At 52.3% G+C, this 24,736-nt stretch overlaps 8 protein-coding genes across 8 annotated transcripts; 5 read left to right on the forward strand and 3 right to left on the reverse strand.

Moving 5' to 3' along the window:
• Nucleotides 1–2,755: 2,755 nt before the first annotated feature.
• Nucleotides 2,756–5,195, forward strand: B0T23DRAFT_70281 (glycoside hydrolase superfamily). Its single transcript, XM_062841666.1, has 2 exons — nt 2,756–4,437; nt 4,603–5,195. The coding sequence occupies exons 1-2, from the start codon at nt 2,956–2,958 to the stop codon at nt 5,032–5,034; spliced, it is 1,914 nt and encodes a 637-aa protein (XP_062695211.1). The 5' UTR covers nt 2,756–2,955; the 3' UTR covers nt 5,035–5,195.
• B0T23DRAFT_70303 (uncharacterized protein) lies at nt 5,195–5,763 on the forward strand. Its single transcript, XM_062841668.1, has one exon. The coding sequence runs from the start codon at nt 5,356–5,358 to the stop codon at nt 5,662–5,664; it is 309 nt and encodes a 102-aa protein (XP_062695212.1). The 5' UTR covers nt 5,195–5,355; the 3' UTR covers nt 5,665–5,763.
• Nucleotides 5,764–8,020: 2,257 nt separating this feature from the next.
• On the forward strand, nt 8,021–9,808 carry B0T23DRAFT_402163 (cytochrome P450; the record flags this gene model as incomplete). The annotated part of the gene is made up of 4 exons (XM_062838646.1): nt 8,021–8,195; nt 8,254–8,764; nt 8,820–9,314; nt 9,379–9,808. 4 exons carry the CDS (start codon nt 8,021–8,023, stop codon nt 9,806–9,808), a joined length of 1,611 nt encoding a protein of 536 aa, XP_062695213.1.
• A 248-nt stretch (nt 9,809–10,056) lies between these two features.
• B0T23DRAFT_393264 (PLP-dependent transferase) lies at nt 10,057–11,996 on the reverse strand (the record flags this gene model as incomplete). The annotated part of the gene is made up of 4 exons (XM_062838066.1): nt 10,057–10,314; nt 10,402–11,597; nt 11,664–11,697; nt 11,760–11,996. The coding sequence occupies 4 exons, from the start codon at nt 11,994–11,996 to the stop codon at nt 10,057–10,059; spliced, it is 1,725 nt and encodes a 574-aa protein (XP_062695214.1).
• A 3,580-nt stretch (nt 11,997–15,576) lies between these two features.
• On the forward strand, nt 15,577–17,040 carry B0T23DRAFT_70483 (concanavalin A-like lectin/glucanase domain-containing protein). The gene is made up of 2 exons (XM_062841671.1): nt 15,577–15,807; nt 15,886–17,040. Exons 1-2 carry the CDS (start codon nt 15,705–15,707, stop codon nt 16,908–16,910), a joined length of 1,128 nt encoding a protein of 375 aa, XP_062695215.1. The 5' UTR covers nt 15,577–15,704; the 3' UTR covers nt 16,911–17,040.
• A 558-nt stretch (nt 17,041–17,598) lies between these two features.
• On the reverse strand, nt 17,599–21,017 carry B0T23DRAFT_70477 (DNA topoisomerase I). Its single transcript, XM_062841670.1, has 5 exons — nt 20,885–21,017; nt 20,471–20,694; nt 18,759–20,408; nt 18,010–18,702; nt 17,599–17,951 (listed from the first exon to the last, which is right to left on the reverse strand). Exons 1-5 carry the CDS (start codon nt 20,934–20,936, stop codon nt 17,811–17,813), a joined length of 2,760 nt encoding a protein of 919 aa, XP_062695216.1. The 5' UTR covers nt 20,937–21,017; the 3' UTR covers nt 17,599–17,810.
• Nucleotides 21,018–21,500, reverse strand: B0T23DRAFT_70476 (uncharacterized protein). The gene has a single exon (XM_062841669.1). It carries the CDS (start codon nt 21,393–21,395, stop codon nt 21,099–21,101), a length of 297 nt encoding a protein of 98 aa, XP_062695217.1. The 5' UTR covers nt 21,396–21,500; the 3' UTR covers nt 21,018–21,098.
• A 1,002-nt stretch (nt 21,501–22,502) lies between these two features.
• B0T23DRAFT_373116 (ATP synthase gamma chain mitochondrial precursor) lies at nt 22,503–24,640 on the forward strand. Its single transcript, XM_062836781.1, has 4 exons — nt 22,503–22,872; nt 23,265–23,845; nt 23,907–24,040; nt 24,123–24,640. Exons 1-4 carry the CDS (start codon nt 22,817–22,819, stop codon nt 24,249–24,251), a joined length of 900 nt encoding a protein of 299 aa, XP_062695218.1. The 5' UTR covers nt 22,503–22,816; the 3' UTR covers nt 24,252–24,640.
• Nucleotides 24,641–24,736: the final 96 nt, after the last annotated feature.

The raw sequence follows: 24,736 nt of genomic DNA on the forward strand, positions 1-24,736 counted from the left end.
TCCCGCCTTCCACTTCCGCACCATGTTTGCCCGAGGACGACATCTGTAGATCTACAGCGTGTGCCGTCTATACCACTTCTGCCATACCGACATCATATAGTAGTGTATACATGGGAACAAATTCCACATTTGACTGGGCACCAAAGACTGACAATACGAACTCGAGCCTCGAGCTATCTTTGCTCCGAGCCCCCTCATAATTCCAACTTTTGACGCCATCTACCGCCAGATCAGTTGAAGCCTAGGCAGTCGCCCAGTTCACAACACTGATAGCCGTTCTTCCGTGGTCTACTCTCTCTCGGTGGACCCTTGACGAGATATCGATGTTGTGGCATTCTGCTAGGTTAAGACACATGGGCCTTGTTGCGCTGAAGCGTGGTACACTACAAAAAGCACACCGAAACCGACGTGTTACGAGCGGATCGGGATGCCCTATGAGTTCCACTCGGTTCGTGGTCGAAACTGCTTGGAAGGATTCGGACAGCTGAGCAGCAACCGATGTCTTCTCTACTACCTCTTCCTCGAATACAGCAAGCGCGTTCATCCTTTCAGGTCCCAGATCAGCAGGAGGAAAAGAAAAGGATTGCATCGTGGCTCATCACAGACGAGCAGTGCTACAGATCAAGTAGGGCAGCTGAGTGGCGCCCGACAACAGGATCCTCCTAACTGCGGTGCAACCACTAAGAATTATTTATAAACCACCCCTCCTCCTCGTTGGACAAGGCATCCTCGTTCCAGACGCATGCCCCTTGCGGCTTTGCTAACATGTAAACACTAGAGAAGGACAGTAGCGAACCAACGACCCGGGCCGACCTCAAGATCTGTCACTACGAGGCAGAGTATGCCGGAATGCCAGAACACCGCCTTCGCCCTACATTGAGGCTCGAGTTGCCAGAAGCAGGACACGCAGGAAGTATCGTGAACGTGGGAGGTGTGGTGAACATTCAGACATCAACTACAATCGTATCACTCTTTTCGGAAGCACGGCCGCCCAAAGCCTTTTCCATGTACGATCTAAGAAATAAAAAACCATCTTTCGCCCTTCTTTACTCCGTTCCGGGGCGCAGTTCATCGTGGCATGGCATCACAAGATTTCCATTCAGCTCACAGCCAAGCCAAGAGCACAGGGAGAGAGCATATGCATAAGTAGTGTTGTAACGCATGGCTTACCGACCAGAAAAAGCTGTGGTGTAACTTACCGTACTTGGGGCCCACCGTCCGCGAACCTCAACCCATATAGTAGTGTAGTCCTCCGCACGGCGACTTTATCGATATGCATACATTACCGGCTACGTACCTCTACCTGTGATGTAGGTACTGCCACCACTCCACCACCACTGGCACCGAACACACTTGCACTAAAACATACCAGATAGTGTTCGATCTTTTTCTTCTTCGCACACTTCGCCATCGACGAAAAAGACGTTTCCATGTCTCCCATGAAGCTGTTATTCCAAAACTTAGGTCCACTAAGCTTAAATCCCTCTGACGTAACGTTTCGCAATTGTACACCTCTGCCGGCACTGACCCTGTTAGCGTGGTGATTTGCAAGTGTGAAGGACTCTGGCCTTCGTACAAAAGATGGCTGGCTTGACCACATCTGAACCCCTGAAATACTGTAGGGTGGCGATTTCGCTTTAACAAGATCGATGCTGGCAGAGTTGTACACAGTACACTGTATTGCAACGAACAGCAGCTGCTTTTCTGAAAGAGGCGAACCAAGCACATTACATCATTACATCCCCCAAAAGCGATTGCACCCTCAACCAACAAGATAATGTTGGGACATCACCTCTACCATACTTCCGACACATGACGCGGCAAAAAATCAGAAACACCAAGAAATCGAACATCCAAAGAGGCGGACAAAGAGCCTTCTATGGGTCAATGGTCTAATTGAACAAAAGAGTCTCATCAACGGCGCAGATACGCTGAGTGCCATGGGCTGGATGGGGGTTAGGTACTAGTCAGTACGTACGAGCTTCCTGTTCCCACGTACTGCGTACTGCGTACGGAGGGTTACATTCCCTTTCATCTTTTGAGTTGATTTTTTCTTGGGTGGCCCGATTGGTATCTCACAAGCCTTCTTTTTCAACAGCTTCTTCGTTGTCTATTGTGTCTTGACTCTTTTTGACTCGATCTATGGAGGTTTTCTAGGGGTTAGCATACCCTGTTATACTGCCCTGTCTACCTGACCTGACCCTGAGCGGCGGCTGTGATCTGTGATCCACCACCGAGTCTCGTCTAGCCATCCAACCTAACTGATCTATTTGTTTGACAGTCGCTTATTCGTTACGTCGCATCTTTCTCGCGTGTTGCTTTTTCAGCATACCATGTTGGTAGTTAGTCACTGCAGATACTTACCTGCCAACTATTTAGTTTTGCCAACGAACCCTGCGAATCAACAACAGGAAGCCCAGGGCAGCCAGGCTGAGGTAACACTTGTAACTGCATGTAGAGGGACGGCGTGTGCAGGTTTTCCGACAGAAAAGGCAAGACAATACAAGACAGGACAAGACAGCAACATGATGGAGGATGGTCGGATGGTCATCCATGATCCGTCCGTCTCTACTACCTGCTGTGTTGCAACACAACAACAAGGGGCAGGCCACCAGGGTAGATACCCCTGTCCGATTGGTCACCGGCCCTTCTTACGTTTAAAGGTTCAACCGCTTTTCGGATGATCACTCTCTCATCCAATATAAAAAACCAAGCCACTCCTTCTAAGCCCTCACGTTTCTGTTTACCAAGTTCTAGCCCTTGTATAACGTTCTTAAAAGAGAACCTCTTCCCTTGTTCTCAGGGCCTTGTCCTCCACTTCATCAACCTCGTACCTTTGGTTCAAGTCGTTCACGCCCGATATCTGCGTCACCTCGTATATCGAAAACGAACTGCCCCCGTTCAATAAGACAATCTCAACGAGATTTCACAACACTCCGAACTGATTGTCAAGAAATGGTCTTTATGCCCTCGCTGAGGCTGCTTGCAGTCTCACTCGTTGCCCTCCTCGAGCCAGTATCCGCGATATGGCCGGCACCCCAGAGCTTCACCAAGGGCAACTCAAGTCTGTACCTGCATCAGAAGATCAACGTTACCTATAATGGAGAACCTGTAAGGCGCCCAACTTCTTCCTCCTTCTCCTCCTTCTCCTCCTCCTCCTCCTCTTCCTCCTCTTTCTTTCTCTCTGCATCCAACAACGTGTGCGGATCTGCTGGTCCGGGCTATGAAGGCCTGTTCACTAAAACACCAGCGCAACAACAGCTCGTCTACAAGGAAGACTATTCCGCCTCAAGCCTGAGCAGCAAAGAGATCGTCCATGCCGGCGTTTCGCGCGCGCTGGGCTCCATCTTTTCCAGGAACATCGTCCCCTGGATGCTCCAGCCCCGCGGAAAGCTGTCTGAATTCGAGCCCGACCTGTACAAGGGTCAGAACTGGATCAAGTCGCTCGAGATCGTTCAGACGGCCAAAGATGCCAAAACCGCCTTCAAACCCGCACTGGCCGGCGAGGTCAGCGAAGCGTACAGCCTCACCCTCAGCGTCGAGGGCGACGTCAAGCTGACGGCTGACTCTTATATCGGCGTGCTGCACGGCCTCGAGACGTTCACGCAGCTCTTCTACCAGCACTCGACCGGCACCTCGTGGTACACGCCGTACGCGCCCGTTGAGATCAAGGACGAGCCCAAGTACCCGCACCGCGGCATCTTGCTCGACGTTGCGCGCACATTCATGCCCGTCAAGAACATCCTCCGGACCATTGATGGTATGGCCACCAGCAAGCTCAACCGGCTGCACGTGCACGTCACCGATTCGCAATCATGGCCGCTTCAGATCATCTCCATGCCTGAGGTGGCCGAGAAGGGCGCCTACCATTCGAGCCAGACGTACTCGCCCGCCGACATCGACCTCATTCAGAAGTACGGTGCCCTCCGGGGCGTGCAGGTGTACTTTGAGATCGACATGCCGGGCCACATCGGGTCCTTGTCGCTCTCGCACCCGGACCTCATTGTCGCATATGACCAGTGGCCGTATCAGTGGTGGTGCGTCGAGCCTCCTTGCGGCGCCTTCAAGCTCAACGACACCAAGGTCGACGACTTTCTCGGAAAGCTGTGGGACGATCTGCTGCCCCGCGTTGCGCCGTACTCGGCCTACTTCCACACTGGCGGGGACGAGCTGAACAGGAACGACTCGATGCTGGACGAGGGCATCAAGTCGAACGATACTGAGGTGTTGCGCCCGCTGCTTCAAAAATTCGTCGATAAGCAGCACGAGCGCATCAGGAAGGAGGGCCTGACGCCCCTCACTTGGGAGGAGATTCCGATCGAGTGGAATGTCAACCTTGGCAAGGATGTCGTGGTGCAGACGTGGCTTGGTCAGTCTTCGGTCAAGAACTTGACCAGCAGAGGCCACAAGGTGATTGATAGCAATTACAACTTTTGGGTAAGTTGACTCTCATCTCGATGTTTGTTTGGAGCCTGAAAGACAAGAATTGAAACGCAAGGGACGCGGGGGGGAAAGGGGATTGGGGGGAAGCGGGGGGGGCAAGCAATGAAATTTGAACCGCAAGTAGAAGCCAAGGAAAGCTGACAATTAACCAAAATTTAGTACCTCGACTGTGGCCGCGGCCAATGGCTCAACTTTGACAACGCCGACTACACCGCCTTCTCGCCCTTCCTCGACTGGTGCAACCCCTACAAGGGCTGGCGCCACGTCTATTCATACGACCCAGCCGCCAACCTGACCGAGGAAGAGGCCAAGCTCGTCCTCGGCGGCGAGGTGGCCGTGTGGGCCGAGTCCATTGACCCCATCGCCCTCGATACCATCATCTGGCCGCGGGCCAGCGTTGCTGGCGAGGTTCTCTGGTCCGGACGCATCGACCCGGCCACAGGCCAGAACCGGACGCAACTCGATGCGGCGCCGAGGCTGTCGGAGCTCAGGGAGCGCTTGGTCGCCAGGGGCGTGCAGTCGTCGTCCGTGTACATGACGTGGTGTACGCAGGATCCGACGGGCAAGTCGTGCGAGTATCCGCGGGTTTGAGAACGGAACGGAGGGCCGCGTGGTGGCTCGACCGTGCCGTTGCTGGACACGGATGATACAATCGAATTGGGTTTGCGGCGTTCTTTGGTTTCATAACGCAGCAAGGTATGAGGCGGGCCTTGCGCTGCTTGTGTTTTGTTCTTGCGGCTGTGAACATAGCTTAGTCGTAATCAACATCGGAACATTTCGAAAACTGCTCTACATATCATGGCTTTTCTGTGACACTTGTCCAATAGGTTCTACTACAGCCGGACCACTGCATAAGTTTTCCTAGCAGAGAGATAAGGGTCGTATACCTTGCTGTGTCTGAGGGGTTTTAAAATGCCATCCAGGGCAGCCTTGTTCTCGCTGGTCGTATTTGTCTTTGGCTCACGGTCGATGACAGAAAACCGGGATCTTCTTGCTGATCGACCATGCCCAGGATGCCCCCAGCTTTATCTGTCACTAGCGAGTGCTGTTCACCAGGGTCGGGATGATCCCGAAGCGGCTAACCTATGTGACCAAAACGAGAAAGCTATGGTTGACGAAAGAGCCGGGGTTCGCAGTGCCCGGTTCCAAAGAAGCGATCATCTGAAGTTCTGGATCTGGAGGTTTGCGGGATGTAACAGCCAAGCAATCATCCATCTGTGACAATGGTTTCTGGTTTCTTGTCCGCCTACCCATCGTGTGATGTGTCGATGATGTCGAATGGTGGTGTCATGGGGGTGAAAGATAAAAGACCTAAGCCAGACAGATGACCTCGAGGCACGAGTAGGGCAATCACTGCAGTGAGCCATCTAGGCCGAGGCGGTTCGTTGAAGGAGCACCGAATATCGAAGGAGACATCGATATGATGGCTGGAACTTCGCCGAGCTATTTCTTTGCACTCTCCATACGAAGACTCTTTTGTTGTGCTATCCAGTTAGCTGTTCTTGTGCCAAAGAGTGCAGGTTCGATGGAGAAACAAACAAACCATAATCGCCAAGTGTGTGAAGCAGAAGGAAGTAGTGTATGGAGTGACCTGGTGTGTCTCAGAAGTGTAGCGGGTTCGGCCGCCCGCCAATCCGCTTCCATTGTGGAGCAGCAAATCACGTTCTGCGGTGCGGGCCTCGAGGGGCTTCTTTCCTCGTGGAGAAGTGAGGACGGTACCTGAAAATGTATTTACTTTGCAGAATTCTATTAGTGCACTTCAAGCTAACCCGTACACTGGAACTTCGATCCCTCTTTCGTTTGAGAAACATTCCCGGAATCATGGGACACCATCAACCTCGTAGAAGAAAGACAAAAGTGCTGCAAACCCACACTCCCTTGGGGTTCGGGTAGTACGATGTCGTGCAGACCGGTATCTATAGTAGCACGAGAGACGTACTACCAGATGGGTAGTACACTCAAGCGGTCATTGTAGTTTTTTTTAAGGGCGTGTCCAATGACCTGGAAACTTGGGCTCGGGAATGCTGTATTGGTCATTGATTGGTGCATTCTTTGTCGTCCATAGCATCCAAAAAGTAAGTATTGCCAACTATTCTGAAACTCACATCAATGTAGACTTTACCTAGGTAAGGATTCTGGAAATCGAACCAAGAATAACTGGGGACTAGGAATTAGCCCGTTTTACCCCGAAGTGGAAGTACCTAATACGGACCACATTTCCAGAAACCATTTCCAAAAGCCATTTCCAGGCCATCGGACACGCCCTTGGGTGAAAAATCAAAGTTCTTGCCTCGAAGGGTTGAACGATGCTGATGCAGAGGCCGCTGCCGTGATGGGGCTCGCACCTTCATGCTCCTTGGCGGTGGAACCTTCGACACGTTAGTCGGCACTGTGCAATGGTCCGACGGGTAGATAGACACGCCGAACGTATAACCGCGAATCGGTGTTTGATGCCGGGCATGGTGTTGGACGTCAACATGGATGAATGTGATGGGAGAGAGACCTGCGGAATCCGCTCGGCACAGCCGCTGTCATTCGACTCCGGATCTGCAAACTTTCCATTGTGTCCGACAGAAAACAGCACTAAAAAGAGAAAGAGCCAGTCGTCCGCGATGCTACACAGTTCTGTAAGTTGTACCTTCCTACCTTGTGCGGCAGTCGCACATTTCGCTTGTACGTGAATTACCAAGTGCGGCTCAACCATTGCGCCGTTTCCTATTAGTTCGTCCGGCCTGATCACTTCCCCTCTTTTAGATTTTTCTCGGCGACAAGAAAGCCTCGGCGCTGCCTGCCGTTCCCAGTCAAAGTTTAGAAAACTGAAGGCGCAATTGGACAGTGATGTGTATCACAGGCCACGGATCGATGTCCATCACTTGGACCGTGCGGGCTGGCCAACTGATCAACCTTCCCGTCATTCTTTCTTGCTCGACAGCTCCTGTTAATGACTTGACAGCATGGCTATGAGGAGATTCTACCAGGGTGACGGAGGCGGACTTAGGGATCATTCCGTCCAGTACGCTTTCGTCCACAATACGCAGAAAATTGTCTCAGACTCAACGGGAACATCACGTTGGCGGGTTTGGATAATATCCGAACCTGGGGTACTACTCGTCGGCCCGCCACTAGTCAGACGGCCAGTTTTGCTTTGTAGACCTGACGAGTAGACAGGTCCTATGTTTCAAAGACTTGCTTCCTCTCGTGTCCCGTATTCACTATTGTTGTCCCGTTCAACTCCGGCCTGCCACCTTTGTACCTAGAACTAGTGTCCGGCTAGGATGGTGGGCTCCTGCATGGCTGCAGAGTATGTATCCCCGCCTACGACAGAGATCACTACGTTTTGATGCCCCTCCTCTTTTTTTCGTACTCTTCTCTTTCTATGTTATCTGTCCTACTCCCCAATCAACATCGGGCAAGCCCATGATCTTGTCCATTTCTATTCATCCTTCGGCAATATACTCTCCACCTTCCTATCATACCTTTGACTTCACCTCACTGAAGCTGTGAGCCAAGTCTTCCCAGAACTTCCAAGGCCGAGGGAGGCTTTTGAGCTTGCTCACATACCATTAGCACCGTCACAATGGGCCTAGTCGAAGACGTCGCTGGGAACCTCTCCTTGAAGAATACCCCGATCATATTTGGAGGGGTGCTTCTCGGCTTGATAGTCTTTAGATACTTGCAGGTAGTATGGCAGAATTTCAGAATCGCCAGAATGGGTTTGCGGCCTCCCAAGATCCGCGACAGTGGACTTTTTGGTGAGCTACCCCTCTGGCATCCTCCAACAAAGATCAGACCATACTAACCATTATAAAGGCATCAAGTTCATCAGGACCACCCTAAAGATGGCAGCTGAGCACAAAAACCTCCAGTTTTGGCAGCAGATGTTCAGAAGTATTGGTGGATACACTGGCGAGGTTAGGCTTGTTGGTCATCGAATCATCTTTACCTCGGAGCCGGAAAACATCAAGGCCATTCTAGCCACCCAGTTTGAAGACTACGGCAAGGGCGAAGGCTTCCATCAGGAGTGGAAGGATTTCTTGGGTGACAGCATCTTCACGACCGATGGCGATCTTTGGCATGCCAGCCGTCAACTAATCCGTCCCCAATTCATCAAGAACCGTGTCAGTGACTTGCAATGCTTTGAAAATCATGTGCAAATGCTTTTTCGCACAATCGCCAATGGAGGAGCCCTAGATGGTGAGGATCAGATGGTCGATATGGAAGCTGGTAATGGAAAGCCGGTCGATATCAGCGATCTCTTCTTTCGTTACACTTTGGATGCCGCCACCGATTTCCTCCTTGGCAAAGATATCAAGTCGTTGAGGTTTGTCCTACCCAATGCCTCTTTCCCTATATGTTAGGCTACTGACAGAAAACAGCACCCCTGTACAACCTTTTGCCGACGCGTTCCAGGAGGTACAACGGGTACAGATCGTCATCGCCAGGGCCGGACCTCTCAACCGTTTTGTGCCGAGAAAGACTTTTTGGGAAGGATTGAAAGTCATCGACGAGACTATCAACTTCTACATTGATCGCGCCCTTCGACTTGATGAGGAGGAGCTCGCGAGCAAGTCCAAGGGAGACGAGGGCTACACTTTTCTCCATGCCCTTGCTGGTTTCACCAAAGACCGCCAAGTGTTGCACGACCAGCTGATGGCCGTTCTCCTTGCCGGACGTGACACAACAGCTTGCACCCTCTCATGGACAATTTATGAGCTCGCCCGCCATCCCGAAGCTGTGGCGAAGCTACGCGCCGAAATCCTTTCCGTCGTCGGACCTGACCGCGCTCCCACATATGATGATCTCAAGAGCATGAAGTACCTTCAGAATGTCATGAACGAGACCTTGCGGCTGTACCCCGTAGTCCCTTTCAAGCAAGTCTCCGAAACCTCTTTCTTCACAAGATGATTGTTTCCTAACTTTTTTCATTGTGTACAGTGTACGGATGGCCCTCAAGGACACTACTCTCCCCCGTGGCGGTGGTCCTGATGGCTCTCAGCCAATCGCTATTCTCAAGAATACACCCGTCGGTTATAGCCCTCTTGCCATGCAGCGCCGACCCGATCTGTACCCTCCCGTCAGCGAGAAATTCCCAGATGTTGAGATGTTCTCTCCAGACCGCTGGTTCCACTGGCAGCCTAAGCCGTGGCAGTATATCCCGTTCAACGGAGGCCCGCGTATCTGCATTGGCCAGCAATTCGCCCTTACCGAGATGGGATATGTGCTGACGCGACTGTTCCAACGGTACGACCGGGTGGTGAGCTACATGGATGAAATTGATAGAGGCAAGCCGAGGATGAAGACTGATATTGTCTTGATGCCTGGCGATGGAGTCAAGGTCGCGTTCTTTGAGGCGAAGCGGGAATGACTTGTTTGAACCAGTAGCATTGTATATACCTACCTGCGACGTAAGACTTTCGCATCCCCGGTTTAGGCGGTTTGTCTCTCTGCTCATAATACCACTGGTACTTCTCATCAAGTACAACGTTTCGCTACTCCATTTATGTTGGCTGCCAGTTCTTGTAAACTTGCTGTATGTCAATGTCGTACCCATATCCAAAAGGACCGCTGTGCACCAAAATATCATGTTCCATCAATAGCCAACCATGAAATTGATCACAACTTGAAGCTCTCTCTGATGGCCTCTCCAAACCTTCTAATTGCCTCTGTCATGTTCTCGGCCGTTGCTGCCGCAAACGTCGCGCGGAAGAAGAGCTCGTTCGGCTCTGTATCTTGTTCAGCGCGGAACCAAGATCCTCGAGCAACCAGAACGCCCCTGGCGATGCAGGAATTGAAGATCTCCTCTTCAACTTCCAAAATGCCTTTTCCAGCCTGAATACCGGGGTGCTGGGAGTGGTCGATCTTGAGCCAGTACTACAGAACGTCATGTTAGTATCGTTCATGCTGATATCCAAGTTCACCACCATAGGTAGGGGTCGAAAACCAAGCCAGAAAACTTACAAACATGCCGGCAACAGGCACAGTCCAGCTCACCACCTCCTTGGGCAAGAACTTCTCAGCCGCCGTCACCATGGTATCCCTCCGCTTGGTATACTCCCGCCTCAGATTCATCAACCACTGAAAGTACCCCTCATGTCCCCATTGCTCGTCCAGCAGCTTGTACAGGATCACCTGCGAGATACCGTTGGCGCCTTGGTTGCACACCTCGGCGTGCCGGAGGTACTGCTCGATGATATTCTCCGAGGCCGTCACCCACCCGACACGCGACCCCGGAACGACCACCTTGGAGAAGGAATCCATGCGCAGGACGCGGCCGTCGACATCCAGGGACAAGAGGGAGGGAATGAGTGAGGACATGAAGGATTCCACTGTCTCCTCCTCCTTGCCCTCGCCCTCACCCTCTTTCGCAGCCGTGGTCCCCGACCCCGTCTCCTTGGACTCCTCCAACGGCATCTGAAGATAATAATACGGCTCATCCTCAATCACAAACAAATCATGCTTCCTCGCCACCTCATACACCTGCTTCCTCCTCTCCAACCCCTGCGTGGTGCCCGTGGGATTCTGTCCGCTCGGCACCGTGTACAGCACATGCGGCTTTCTCCTGCCCTCTCTCTCTTCCGGATTCCAGTTCGACAAAAGCTCATCCATCGCTTCCGGCAACAACCCTTGCCCATCCATCTTGACACCCACCACCTTCAATCCCAACGGCCCCGCCGTCTCCAGAGCCGTGGAGAAAGAATACTCCTCCGTCAAAAGACAATCACGCCGCCCCGGCCCGTCACAGAGCATGCGAAGAGTCTGCTCCAGAGCACCCGTGCTGCCTATCGTCAGGCAGGTCCGCCAGTCACTGTAAGGCGGGTTGTGGACCAATTCAGTGTGCTCAGTGACGAACCGCAACAGCTGGGCGGAGCCGGAGGCTTGTGCGTAGTTGAGCGCAATGGCCAGGTCGTAGGTGCCCTGGATGGAAGGGTCGGTGGTGTCGTACTTGCCGATGCGGACTTCGGCCCCGGACTGGGACGTGGCGGCTTCGGAGAAGTGAGGCGGTGTGGGTACCTTGAGGGTGATGGACTCGATGGGGAAGTACTCGGCGCAGGGAAGGCCGCCGCCGAGGGAGATGATGCCGGGGTTTTTGAGGTGGCGGGCGGCTTGTTTGAGGGCACAGGGGTGGCGGGAAAGGGATTCGGAGGAGAGGTGATCTAAGGGGTTGTAAGAATTTTAAATGTCTTGACCAGATGTACTGGGCTTAAGAGGAGGAAACTTACGGTTCATAGACTTGGATTTGGGTTTTCCTACTTGCTACGGTGGATGAGAATAAGATAAGATAGGAGCAGGGTTTAGGGTAGGGTCCATTGACTTACCGGACCCTTAAACATGTCGCTATCCGAGTACGAAGCGGTCGGTGCAATGAGTCTGCCGGCTTTGGCACGTCTCTCGAGGATGTCGCTGATGGTGACTGCATTCTCCCGGCTGGGGCCTGATGCAGGTGGGATCTCAGAAGGGTCGGCGTCCGTTAGCTTGGCTGCGGGACCAAGCGTTTCCAAAGCACTGACATCGTTGGAGGCGGCGCCGGAGCCGTTGATGAGCGCTTCCCGCATTGTGGCCGGGTGTAGTGTTGGTGAATTCGGGGAACGGATGGGTTGAACTCCGCGATGTCGGCCGGGGTCCGTGTGCTTGCTCCGCAAAGCTTATGTGATTGATGTTCAGTGCAGAATACAATTCAAAATGTGAGGGGGCTGATAGTTAAATACTCCGGTTTCATATGACTGTTGTAGATGGAGTCACAGAAAAGATGACTCGATCTTTGAAGTGGATTGACAATATTGGAAGATAACCATGAGCCGAAAGCGGGAGGAGGGACATCTCCGCTGTTAGCCGCTGTTACCCAAAGGCAAACAGGGGCTTGAAGTGGAGTGGCTCTGAGAAACTTTGAGGGGTCTATCGAAGTTGCGATCCTGCCGGGATCGCAAAGAATTTCGACATCAAGTGACCTCGAAGCATTCAAGCTGAGGAATAAACTTCGGTGGCTGTACGTAACAGAAAATCGACTCGACCCTGTGTGCACATGCGGTGTGGCCAAATCGTGGTAGGTACACGTGTATGTACATGCCGCTATTAGATACCGCCCAGACTCGTCGCTCGTACATAGACTAGGTAATCTTAAGTGCAGCTTAAGTCTGTTGTCAACCGTACATTCCACCAGTATCTGTATCACCACACCGACACCAGATATCTCAATCGTTACCACAAAATGTGATAATAAAGACCTTTTCTACATGCTTTCATCTTCCTACTCTTGTATCAAACGCCACAGCAGAGAAATGCTCCCCTTTTGTGCACTGCAGTCATATGCTTGTGTGAGAGCCCTTGCGAGACAACACCAGCCCACCGCACCTCCGTCCGCATATCTTGTTGCGAAGCTTCGAACATGCTATTATGCGATTGGCAATAGTTTCTTCGACCAAGCTAAAGAAATGACTCGATGGCAGGACGTAACCTTAAGTTGTTGCAGGATGATAAGCTGAGGATGCAATCTTTTTGGCTTCGTCCGAATTCCAAGGTTATTTGGAAGAAAACTTCCGCGTCGACTCGGGATGTAAGGATAGTCCTGCTTGGATCCTCGGAGGCCATCCACGCGCAGAATCCAGTGCTTCGGTATAATTTGTGGTTGACGGAAAAGAGATTTTCTGGTTGGGTGTCAAGGTAATATGTAACCGCCCAGGCATCCGGTGACATCTGGCTCTTTAGGCAAGCTGAAAGCTGAAAAGAGGAGGAGATCAGAATACGGGGAACATTAATCCATAGGAATGCCATGATGAGGGTACGCGAATCCTTGAGCCGATGGCAGTATCTGAATTCTCTCTCATGCGATAGCCAGCCGTCAGCTTCCTTGCAACCACTCATCATTCAAACCTTTAATCGAGGCGATTAATTTCCGAACCTGCCCCTTTCGATACCAGTCCAGGGAGGTGCCGGAGCAAGCTGCTACATGAAGCTGGAGATCCAATTTTGTCGAGATGTCCCGGGGCCGTGATATAGCGGTATACTTCCCACGACGATTCGTTCGACCATGAAAGGGTAAATGACCATCCGTCTTCGAATGTCGATCATCTTGTTGACATACTGTTTGTAGACCACCTAAATAGTCTTGGGGAAAGAAATTGGAAAGGCGTCCGCGTATCTCCTTCGAACGGGGTGATGTTTTAGTCATGTGTGGTGTACGGCTGCGTGTCTCGCCATTTATTCATCGCCGGTAGAAGAAGGATCCGTTCCAGTTGTTCGTTTGCCTAAATTTCGCCGCATCCTTATAGAAGGTGGAAGTGTGTTGCACCGAGTCCAGGATACGAGGAGAGACTCCAACCAGATACGTTGAACTGCATGATATACCTACCCATGGCGGTAGTCCATTCGATCAACCGCGCTTAATTGCAATTTTTTGCCTCGTGGAGGCCGTGTTAGTTGTCTTGAAAGCACTCAGTGCTGCTCGGACGAGCAAGCGACGCGGCTTCAACGGTTACGTCTTTGGCCAGCAACAAAGAAAGAGGACATTTTTATTACCTCGACTTGAATTTTTTTCTGGAAAACACAGCTGTCAGCATCGAAGTTCAGACATGGACGAGAGAAAACATTGAGCAGATGATCAAGAAGGGGCCATGTATTTACCATTCGCATGTTGATGAAAGACAGCAGAGTAAAGACGAGAAACCAAGTCCTCGGAAGGCCCTGGTCGGCATTTCAAAAACTGAAGTGAAGAAGTGACTAGCGAAGAACGAGACTAAAGCAGCTGTGATTCGAAGAGTCGAAAGAAAGATGAACAGAGTTCAACAAATCGATTGCGGGGAACAACTGAAGACCGCGCTCTGGTCTATTCGATCATTGTTAAGAAGGAACCACCTCAATGCATGCAAGTACCCATGTAAGGAGTGCTTGACATTGTTCAGGGGAAATGTAAGCAGTGCCTTCATCACTCGCGATGACTTGCCCCCTTTTTTGCACTTTCCCCATCACGACAAAAGTCAACAATGCGGTGTCGAGGCAACGTGAGACTCCGTCCGAAGTGGAGCGCAACGGGAGTAACCCGCCCAACGGAAGACCAGACAGCCTACGGAAAAGTGGAGCATTAACGGAGAAGCGGCGCCGAGGATTCTGAGCCACAATGAAGCCAGAACCACCGAAACCTTTCCACGCGCGGGATTTGGCGGGCCCATCACACATCAGCAAAACCCACTCCCAACCACCCGATTCACTGGTCAATGATGGCAGCGGTGGCAGTGTGGAATACCTATCCAATCTCAGTGCAACAGCACAAGCGGCAGCGTTTGCATGTACCTCCCTAAACACCCCCATCCTCTTCCCCCCTTTCAAGAAGAAGGAGTTAAAAAAAAAAAAAGAAGAAAAAAGAAAGGAAATTCTAAATCCTGATATACGTAAAGATCAAAAGCAAACATTCCTATATTATTTCATGAAGGAATTTCTGACCACGCGAAACGTGACTAAACTTGTGCAAACAGCCAGAATGTTGTTATCTGATGGCGCTCTCAGTTGAAAGTCCCAGCGGTCCCTTGAAAAAACAGGCTCCGTCGCTTCAAGCCCAGGCACTCAAAGAGAGCTGATGGTGGGGAGTCCACGATGCCGATTCTGGCAGGTTGGTGACTTGTGAGAGGCTGGGACAAGACCAAGGCCGTCTCGTTCAACCAGTCTGACCAGGCCTCCTCCCACAAGGATCGATGTGATCGGAGAGTGTGATTTTAGAGTTCTGCATTCCCGGCCTTCTTTTTCTTTTTCCACCACGCGCGTTTACGCATTATAGTTGCATTCGATGATACCCTGATTTGATCCCATTGAAAGCCCGGGAACAGGGCAAGTGTCATGCAAAATCCCGCGACCCTTCTTTTCCTGTTTATACACATAACGAAACTACTCCCACTTATGGGACCGTTGATTATCATCACTCGTTGAACAGTCGTCCCATCTGTCGTCATACACCAGCAAGTCTGTCAATTTATACTCAGACTTGCTGTTGTTACCCATCAATCCCGAAAACCGTTCGGACTTGTGACCGCTGCTTCGGCTTTGAGTTCTCCACCATCTCATTACCGCTCACACAAATTCGTCCTACCAACTCACCCCGCGATCGAGAACACCGACGAAACTTCGAAGACCAGGAAAAAAAAAAAAAAAAAAAAAAAAAAAAAAAAAAAAAAAAAAAACCCAAACATTGGTTGCCTCTTCAACCCAAAACTCTGAAATAATTCTTTCTAGTTCCCCTGTGTCACCACAAGACCTGGGATCGCGAAACAATAACCATGGTGTCCCTAAGTTGGCGAACAGCGGTGACAACAGCGGCAGCTGCTTTCGCAAGTGTAGCTTCCGCACAAACTTGGACAGCATGTAACCCAACACAGCGAAGTATGTTCCTCAAGCCATTTTCATCTCAGACTTACATAGCCAAAAAGAAAGACATGCCTAACACTAACCGCCCCCTAGCCGATTGTCCTCCAAACACCGCCCTCGGCATGGCCATCGATGTCGACTTCACCCAAGGCGCTGTCAACTCCTTTAACCCCTACGGCGGCACCCCCTCCTACTCAAGAAACGACGGAGTCTCCTTCACCGTCGCCAAATCCGGCGACTCCCCGCAGCTAACCTCCATCTTTTACATTATGTTTGGGCGGGTCGAAATAACCATGAAGGCGGCCCCCGGCGCCGGCATCGTCTCTTCCGTGGTCCTCCAATCCGATGACCTTGACGAGATCGACTTTGAGTGGCTGGGCGACGACAACACATACGTGCAAACCAACTTCTTTTTCCAAGGAAAAACCGCCACCTACGACCGGGGACAGTACAACCCGGCCCACAACAGCCAGGGTCAGTTCATCAAGTACACAATCGACTGGACTTCGGAAAAAATCTCGTGGTACGTGGGCGGCACTCTTGTGCGGGTCCTGACCGTCAATGATGCGGGCGGCGAGTACCCGCAGAGTCCCATGCAGGTGAAATTCGGCGCCTGGTCCGGGGGCGATAGCGCCAACTCACCGGGGACCATCCAGTGGGCCCACGGCCCGACGGATTATAGCCAGGGGCCCTTCAGCATGACGGTCAAGAGCGTCATGGTTAGCGATTACTCGACGGGCAAGTCGTACCGGTACGGCGACACGAGCGGCACGTGGCAGAGCATCATTGCCGAGGGCGGCAAGGTGAACGGGAACTTGGGCAAAGCCGGCACGGTTACGGTGACGGCTAGCGCGGTGGCGGCGACGAACACGGGGTCGGCGGGCGGCTCGGTGCCCGTGGGCGGCATCGGGTCGGCCAGTGGGGACGCGTCAGGTTCTAATGGCGGCAGCGGCAGCAGCACCCATGGGTCGATTCCTGAGGGCTGGGTTATGAAACCAGATGGGAAGATAGTGCCTGTTGGCGCGGCGAGCGCAATGGCGAGGCCGCCGCAGGGCTTGCTGGTTGCTACGTCGCTTGTGACGGTGGCTCTTGCTGCCTTTGTTGGGTGTTTGGCTTGAGATTAAATCTTGAGTGGCATGACAACATACAGTCTTTGCGTTGCTCGATTATCGTCTGGGTCTTCTTCTCCCTTGGAGGTCGGAGGCGTACGAGTCAGCAGCACGATGCATTTGCAGGCGTCAAGATGAATTTGGTTTTGGGCGTTTTACCTCATACGGCGTTTACTTAGAGGATTCTGGCTTGATGGAGATCTGATATGTATCGGCGACGTCAGTATTAAATGTATATGATTGATGGGGGAAAATGATGATGTACCTATATGGTATGGGTAATCTTGTACTTACAGCACGATAGACACCTCACACACGCGCCAGTTGGACAATTTCACAAGCATTCAAACGGTAGATTCCTTTTGCTTGGGCACGTACGCAATCGCTTTCTGGCATCTTTGTCTCATCTTGTATCTGCACATACCATTATCTCCCTACCTCTAGTGGTTTCTAATCTCGCCAACAGACGTGCGCGTGATACCTGACGATGACGGTGGTCGATCTTATTCACTGTTAACGATGGTTCATTTTTGGTATCAGAAGACACCGGCCTCCGTAACTCCATCTTCCGAGAGCAAACTATGCGCAGTGCGGTTGGAAATCCCATATAACTCATCAAAGGACAAGCAAATTGCCTCCCTCATGTCTACAACCATTTAGAGACAGCGTGCAACCTTCGCTTCGCTTGCTTTTGTAATTCTGGCATCTGCGTCCAGCAAGCTTTCTAACGAAATCCACGATGTCCCAAGTGAAAATAGTATGACGATTCACCAAAGGGTCTATCAAGGCTATTCCGTGTATGATTGGGTGAAAGGCGCATAATAACAACGTGAACATTCATGTTGTTGTCTATAGAAATGGCTTGTTTGAATGACTTTTCAGAATTCGAACGACGATGCTTGGCCAACCTCAGAACTCCCACGTCGAGTCGTTTCCGACAGACTCGATAGCCCACTTGAACTTTTCGCGCAACGTCTTGGAGAAGAACTTCTCGATAGGCACATTAAACTTGGCCGAGAAGACGACCGTAAGACGGGGATCAATGTAGTTCTGTGATAGAGAGTTAGCATCCTACTATGCATGTTGATGAGAAGCCCATTCAACTTACAATTTTGGAGGTGCCAAGAGCAACCTCTTTGTTTCCTTCACGATCCGCGGACTGGAGCTCCAGGGTCTTGATACGTTGATCAAGCTTCAAAAGAGCTGCCTCCAGCTTCTCGACAGAAGGACCCTTGCCTTCAGCCTCGACCTTCTTGGTCTTGTTCTCCTTCTTGAACTTGGCTTCTAGCTCGGATGCCGCCTTGAGTCGCTCCTTAAGCTCGCTGGCAGGCAGAGGCTTCTCGCCATCGGCTATCCGCTTCTCATTGTCCTTTTCGAACTTCTTGTTGATCTTGGCCTTCTGGTCCTCAACAAGGAACTCCTGATGAGACTTGACCCACTCCTCTGTCAAGTCCTCATCAAGCTCGAAGTAGGCAGCACCCTTCTTCTTCTTAAGCTTGGGGTCAAGGTCGAGCATCATCATCTTTGTCCGCCACTTCTGGTATCGCAAACCCTTGATCTGCTCGACAAGTTTCTTCATTTGCTGTTCATGGCTAGCACCGACAGTACGCTTGTGGTTGCAGAGAATAGCAACTTGGCGGTTGCAGTCATTGTAGAGCTTGACCTTTTCATGTACCGTGGCATTCGTCACCTTGAGCTCCTGCAGCAGCTTGGACATGGTGTACGATGCGTTGTAAGTACGGAAGACCTTTGCCGTGAGCCCAGGCATGTAGCTCGACAAGTGCTTGTTGAGTTGGGTTGTCTGCACAGCGCGTTAGCAAACCTCCAATCTTGTAAAGTAGGTAAAATTAAACCTACCGTCAGTCTGTCAAATATGTCATCTCCGTCCTCCTTGGGAGGCTTCTTGAACATTTTGAGGTTCTTGAAGACCTGGCGATCGACCGTGAACTCGTTGTAGAAACGAATACTGTCCTTGCCCAAGAAGTCGAAAATGACAGTGTTGGGCTCCCTGAGGGTGACGTGCTCGTACTTGAGAGAGCAGCAACCGACAGTCTCGGCCTCGTTCTCGGTATCCTTTTCGTTACCGGCTCTGAGAGCGAACTTGTCAATGAGGTACATGGCCGTTGCGCGTTGCCTGTCAGCCATGACCTCGCTCTTGAGGTCCTTGGTATAATCGGCACGGATGCGATCAATGTACTTCTTGAGCTCACGGGCCTTTTCGAACTTCTTGAAATCGGCCTTGCCCTTCACCGTACTGTTTGCTGCCAACATCACATACTTGTAGTGCCCGTTGATGTTCTCTTGCCACATCGCGAGCCAAGTTGCCTTGTTGTCATGTTGAACGGCCTTCCACTTGTGGCCAGCTGGCGGCTCTGGGACCTTGGCCTCTTTGCCGATGTTGATGGTAATTTGCTCTGGCAAAACACGCTTCTTGATACACCCGGTCTTGGGGTGATCACCGCGACCGCGGAAAAGTCCTGGGATTTCCACTCTGGGGTTACCAACCTTTTCTTTTCGCCCATCCCACTTGCAATATAGATAGGGGGCGTCCCTCTTGTCTCTTTCGGCTTTCTCGGCCTTCTTCTCTGCTGACGACCGGGCATTCTTAGCCTTCGTTTGAGCATCTTTGTAAGCCCACAACTGGGAGAAGTCGAGTTTTTCGAATTCCTTGATGTCAACCTTTTTGCCATTCTTGTCCTTGGCGCCACCTGTCCGATCTAGGATCTCCTTGAAGTCCCTGAAGAAGTTCTTCTGGAAAGTTGGGTTCTCAACATTCACCGTCGAGTTAAGCATGAAGCCGAAAAAGGTCGCAGCTTCCTCGGCCTCGATATCGAGTTCGACCGGCGTTCCATCGTAGAGCAGTTTGACGTCCTTGGGCAAACGCTGGTAATCCTCGGGGAAGATGACACCGTTGTGTTCCAAGGTGGTCCACTTGATACTGTCATCTTCCTTCTTTGCCGACTCCTCCCACCACTTATACTCCTCTTCCTCATCGTCCTCATCGGTGATGTCCTTCGATTCCTCCTTGACGGACTTCTTGACAGCGGCAACCTTGCCCTTCGGGGCGGCCTTCGTGGCAGCCTTTGCAGCAGGCTTTGCAGCAGGCTTTGCGGCAGGTGCCTTCTTCGCCCGCTTAGCGATGGGCACATCCGAGTCAGACTCTTCCTTCTTCACACCATTCGTCTTCTTCGCAGCTGTGCCGTTGACCTGTCGCTTGGTGGGTTTCGCAAGGGGTTCATCATCGGAGGATTCATCCTTGACGGCCTTCTTAGCAGCAGGCTTCTTGGCCTTGGTACCAGCACGAATAATTTTGGCTTCCTTAGCGGCTTCCTTCTCGATATTGGCCTTCTTCGCGGCGATCTTTCCGAGAGGTTCGTCGTCATCAGAATCTACGTCCATATCCGTATTCTTGGCGGAGGGAGGCAATCTCGCGCCATTTTTTTTCGCAATCGGCTCGTCGTCGCTATCGGAGTCTGGTTGCTTATGTTGTGTTTTTGAACGTTTCGCCTGTTCTGGTCAGCCACAGACCAAGCAAGGATACTAAGCTGGAAAGACAGGGAAAAACTTACCAAGGGTGCTTCGTCATCACTGGAGTCATCCTTATAGTTGATGGACTGGTCAATGGATGCCCGCGATTTGCGCTTAGCCTGACCGATTACTGAGGAGTCGATGTCCATCCTGTCCTGGTCGACGGGGCCATTACGGATGGAAACACCAACGGGAGCCATATGAACCTTGGAATCAGCAGCGTCCATGGCACGATCATCGGCCTTGGAGATGGTCGGCGCCGAGGCTATAGTTGAAGAGAAAAGATTAGTCTCATGGGCGTGGTACAATGACAGGTTGCATCTAGACGAGCCCATGGAAGGCATGACACGTTGACTCAAATCGGCTGGCAAACCGTGTGACGGGGCAGAGGATAGAGTGAGATGAACGAGGGTTGATGGGGAAAGGTGTGACTGATCACAGAAGCATTGACGTACCGTGGCCGTTGACCTTGGCGAGCGGCTTGTCGTCTTCAGAGCCCGAAGACATGGTTGCTAGAGCGTGTTGCGGTGTCGGCACTGGTAGGTACGTACGAATGTGTAAGGGCGCAAAAGCCGACCAGTAGAGGTAGCGGCCGCTAAACAGTGGCGAAGGGTTGCTAGCAAGATGTCTGCAGGGCAACCGAGTCGAAAATGTTGTCGTCGGTCGTCGCTAGGAAGGCAGACGTGGAGAGAAAGAAATTCGCCGCTGGAGGTGACCGCTTACACCTTTGACCGTGGACAGAGTCTTGGTACAAGTCACTTGGTGACCAAGGCTGGAAAGCGAGGGTCTCGGGGACTCGTCAAGGTCTTGGGTGCGCGAGATATCGAGATGGCCGGTCGATGGAACGAGTGTGTGAAAAAAAAAAAAAAAGAGAGGATGTGGAGAGCCTGGAGGGTGGAGAGAACCAGAATGGCGCAAGGTGAGGGAGAAGAAGTGAAGGGAAAAAGCGAAGGCGGAGGGCAGCATGAACGAATTCGGGAAGAGCAAGGGCAGTCGGGAGGCTGTTAAAGATAAATCCTGGGCTCCACCCTGCAACTCTTTCTGGGCAGTCGTTGCCAGGACCGCCAGGCTGTGGAAGTATCGATGGGTGCTGTGGGTGTGTGCAGTGGGTGTGTGCAGTGGGTGTGTGAGTGAGAACTGAGTCTCCAGTCGGGACTCCAGCCAAGGGAAGGTTTCGATGCGTCGTCGCGGTCGCAGGGGGATGTTCGCCAGGTCCAGTCTGTACCGCAATTCTCCCTGGTTCGCCTGGGTCGGTGCACCTCACCTGCCCCAAAAATCCCTGAGGTGGTCGACTTTGAGAGGCCGGTACCTTTTTAGCGCGTCCCCGCTCTCGGTACCTTGAGTCTGAGCGTTCAGTTTCTAGAGTAGCGTGCGCCCCCGGCCGTCAGTGTCGTGAGTGTGGTACGTAGACGTACCTATGGAATGGAAGTTCTCAGTTGCGTGTGGCAAGACGCTCCAACAACACTACGCTAAGCACCACTGGGATCGTGATCACCCAGCCTCAAACTGATTGCTCCAGAAAGCTGAAGGCATAAACCACCTAATTCATTCAAACGGAAAAACACCGCGTCGTCTGATCTCCACCCTAGTGAAGCTTCCGTGTGCTTGCTTATCTGTGAGTGACTTGGGTTCAAGTTGTTTACTGTTAAGGACACTGAGACGTGGACGCTTTTGACACAACCGTTTGCAAGGCACTTCCTCGTTCAAGTGAGCCCCAAATTCACATCCGGATCGATGCTAAGTAGGCAGGTTTCAGTGAGGTGGATGGCACGGTGCCCAACAGGAACGGAACAAAAAGAGCTTTTCAAGACAGCCTTCAATTTCACAATTGAAAAGCCGCCGGTGTAGTGAGTTGTACCGCTTGTCCATCTGCAAGTGTAAAACTGGTGCCGCGGTGCAGGATCGCAGGTGCGGGCCAGACCGGGTGCCCCACCCACATGGTAGCTCTGGCAGCTGTCATGGCTGGCAAGCAAGCTTGGCAGAACTCGGCAGCAAGATGGCCTTCCACCTACATACATGGTAGGTACACTAGATGAGTGAGGTGCTGCGTGGGGAGCACACCGCAGCTGGCAGGCGGCCAGTGACCAAGCCAATGGCCGGGCAGCAGTCCTCAGCCATTGCCAGGCTCTAGCCGGGAAAAAGGCGAAGGCGCCCGACTGGGACTGGACAGCGGCACTACGGCGAGCCACACCTCACGAAGAAAGCACGGCCGGAAAGTGAGCAGAGAGCGGAAAGTGTGGAACCGATCTCAGCAAACCTCTCACGCCAATTGCGTCCTATTCTCATTGATCACTCCCCCACGATCAATTGCCGCCTGAATATCAAGTGGTCAACCCCGGGCCACTCCTCTCCAGCAGGTCTCTCCCTCGTCAAATATCCATCTCAACATGCTGTCCAGAGCTGCCCGCCCGGCCCTGAGAGCTGGAGCCGCCGTCTCGTCCCGGTAGGTGCTCTCCCAAGAAAAAAAAATACATGTCCTTCTTCCGTAAGAGTGCTCCGTCCGTCTCTGTCCAACATCTCGCCATCTCGCCTCCGTCTGTTCGTCAACCACCGTGCACCAACCGACTACAGCTTCTCGGGGTCTTCGTCTGCCTCTCAGCTCTCTGTGCGACTTGGAAACGAATGCGATTGCGCCGCCAGGTCCCCGATACATGACGTCCGATATATGGAGGGGCAGCACAAGCAAGCAAGCAGGGAACGGGTTGGGTGGGGAGAGAGAGGAGTTGGACACACACACACCCATACACACACGAGAACGAGAACGGACACGCGATAGCCCCGACACATCGAACCTTGAGACAGAACATGCAGACTGATTGAAGGTCATGACAACAGAGCGGCTGCTCCCGGCGCGGCCACCTTCGCGACTCTCCGTGAAATCGAGACCCGCCTCAAGTCGATCCGCAACATCGAGAAGATCACCAACACCATGAAGATTGTTGCCTCGACCAAGCTCAACCGCGCCCAGCGTGCCATGACCGAGTCCCGCGGCTACGGTGCCACCAGCAACGAGGTCTTCACCTCGGCCGAGACTAAGCCTCTCGAGGCTGAGGGCAAGAAGAAGCTCGTCGTCGTCTGCTCCTCCGACAAGGGTCTCTGCGGTGGTGTCCACTCGGGTCTTGCGCGCTTCATCCGTCGCCGCGCCGCCACCGAGCCTGAGTTCGACATCGTCATCATCGGCGAGAAGGCCAAGGCCCAGCTCTCCCGTACCAACAGCAAGGACATCGTCCTCAACTTCTCCGGTGTTGGCAAGGACATCCCCACCTTCGTCGAAGCCTCTGCCATCGCCGACCAGATCACCCAGCTCAAGGGCGACTACTCTTCCGTTGAGATTGTCTACAACAAGTTCATCAACGCCACCAGCTACGAGCCCACCGTCATTGAGGCATTTTCCGAGGAGGCCATCCTCGCTTCCCGTACGTCCTGTCGGCCACCATGATGCCCGTCAAATCAGCCAGCTGACTAAGTTATATCCAGCCAACTTCTCCGCTTTCGAGGTTGATGAAGAGGTCCTTGGCAACCTCCGCGAGTACGCCCTCGCCAACTCCCTCTACTGGGCTCTCTGCGAGGGTCACGCCTGCGAGATTTCTGCCCGTCGCAACGCCATGGACGTGAGTTCTCCCGTCCCATGTCACCTCTTTGAAATCGACAGCGGACAGGCTGCTGACGTGAATTCTCTTACCCCTTATCCAGAACGCTTCCAAGAACGCCGGCGAGATGATCAGCAAGTACCAGATTCTCTTCAACCGTACCCGCCAGGCCGTCATTACCGGCGAGTTGGTCGAAATTATCACTGGTGCCACCGCTTCGGCCGATATGTAAACAGCAGCCTAAACAACCGCAGTCTATTAATAGAAGACGAAGATGTATTGAGGGAAAAGGAGAGGGGACCTGAGCAAAAGAAAAGGGTCCAAAGCCGAAATCCATCATCCCTGTCTGCACTCTCACTTGACATTCAACCATGCCGTCGAAAGTGTACGAGTGTGCGTGGTGTAATATGTCTAGTCCTAGTCCAAAAAGCTGCGTGCCAAATGCCTTCCTTTGTACCAATCAAATGAGCTAGCCTTCTCATTACTGTACCAACGCCTTCAGTCCATAAATTGTACAACTTCTTTTACACACCTGCCTACTCCGTGGTTAGTAAGCCTCGAGGAAATAGCCGTTGTAGTTTCAGTCCACTCAACAAATCTCAGCTGGGATGACCGCTTGTCAGATGCATGACAATGTCGCTCAGTACACATTCGTTGGTAAATTCTCAGTAAGCAACCTGACTACGCCGGCGGCCAACTTTGATAAAAGCCGCAGAT

This window comes from Neurospora hispaniola (assembly GCF_033458365.1).
Source record: "Neurospora hispaniola strain FGSC 10403 chromosome Unknown B0T23scaffold_2, whole genome shotgun sequence".
NCBI lineage: Eukaryota > Fungi > Ascomycota > Sordariomycetes > Sordariales > Sordariaceae > Neurospora > Neurospora hispaniola.

What these genes read in the sequence shown, in the direction of transcription:
- B0T23DRAFT_70281 (XM_062841666.1), top strand. Translation starts at nt 2,956, where the DNA reads ATGGTCTTTATGCCCTCGCTGAGGCTGCTTGCAGTCTCACTCGTTGCC. An exon ending in ATAGCAATTACAACTTTTGG is followed by an intron (nt 4,438 to 4,602) that starts GTAAGTTGACTC and finishes ACCAAAATTTAG; the next exon opens with TACCTCGACTGTGGCCGCGG.
- B0T23DRAFT_70303 (XM_062841668.1), top strand. Translation starts at nt 5,356, where the DNA reads ATGCCATCCAGGGCAGCCTTGTTCTCGCTGGTCGTATTTGTCTTTGGC.
- B0T23DRAFT_70483 (XM_062841671.1), top strand. Translation starts at nt 15,705, where the DNA reads ATGGTGTCCCTAAGTTGGCGAACAGCGGTGACAACAGCGGCAGCTGCT. An exon ending in ATGTAACCCAACACAGCGAA is followed by an intron (nt 15,808 to 15,885) that starts GTATGTTCCTCA and finishes ACCGCCCCCTAG; the next exon opens with CCGATTGTCCTCCAAACACC.
- B0T23DRAFT_70477 (XM_062841670.1), bottom strand. Translation starts at nt 20,936, where the DNA reads ATGTCTTCGGGCTCTGAAGACGACAAGCCGCTCGCCAAGGTCAACGGC. An exon ending in CGCCAAGGTCAACGGCCACG is followed by an intron (nt 20,695 to 20,884) that starts GTACGTCAATGC and finishes CTTCAACTATAG; the next exon opens with CCTCGGCGCCGACCATCTCC. An exon ending in CTCTTGGCACCTCCAAAATT is followed by an intron (nt 17,952 to 18,009) that starts GTAAGTTGAATG and finishes TCTCTATCACAG; the next exon opens with AACTACATTGATCCCCGTCT.
- B0T23DRAFT_70476 (XM_062841669.1), bottom strand. Translation starts at nt 21,395, where the DNA reads ATGCTGCCCTCCGCCTTCGCTTTTTCCCTTCACTTCTTCTCCCTCACC.
- B0T23DRAFT_373116 (XM_062836781.1), top strand. Translation starts at nt 22,817, where the DNA reads ATGCTGTCCAGAGCTGCCCGCCCGGCCCTGAGAGCTGGAGCCGCCGTC. An exon ending in GGAGCCGCCGTCTCGTCCCG is followed by an intron (nt 22,873 to 23,264) that starts GTAGGTGCTCTC and finishes TCATGACAACAG; the next exon opens with AGCGGCTGCTCCCGGCGCGG. An exon ending in CCCGTCGCAACGCCATGGAC is followed by an intron (nt 24,041 to 24,122) that starts GTGAGTTCTCCC and finishes CCCCTTATCCAG; the next exon opens with AACGCTTCCAAGAACGCCGG.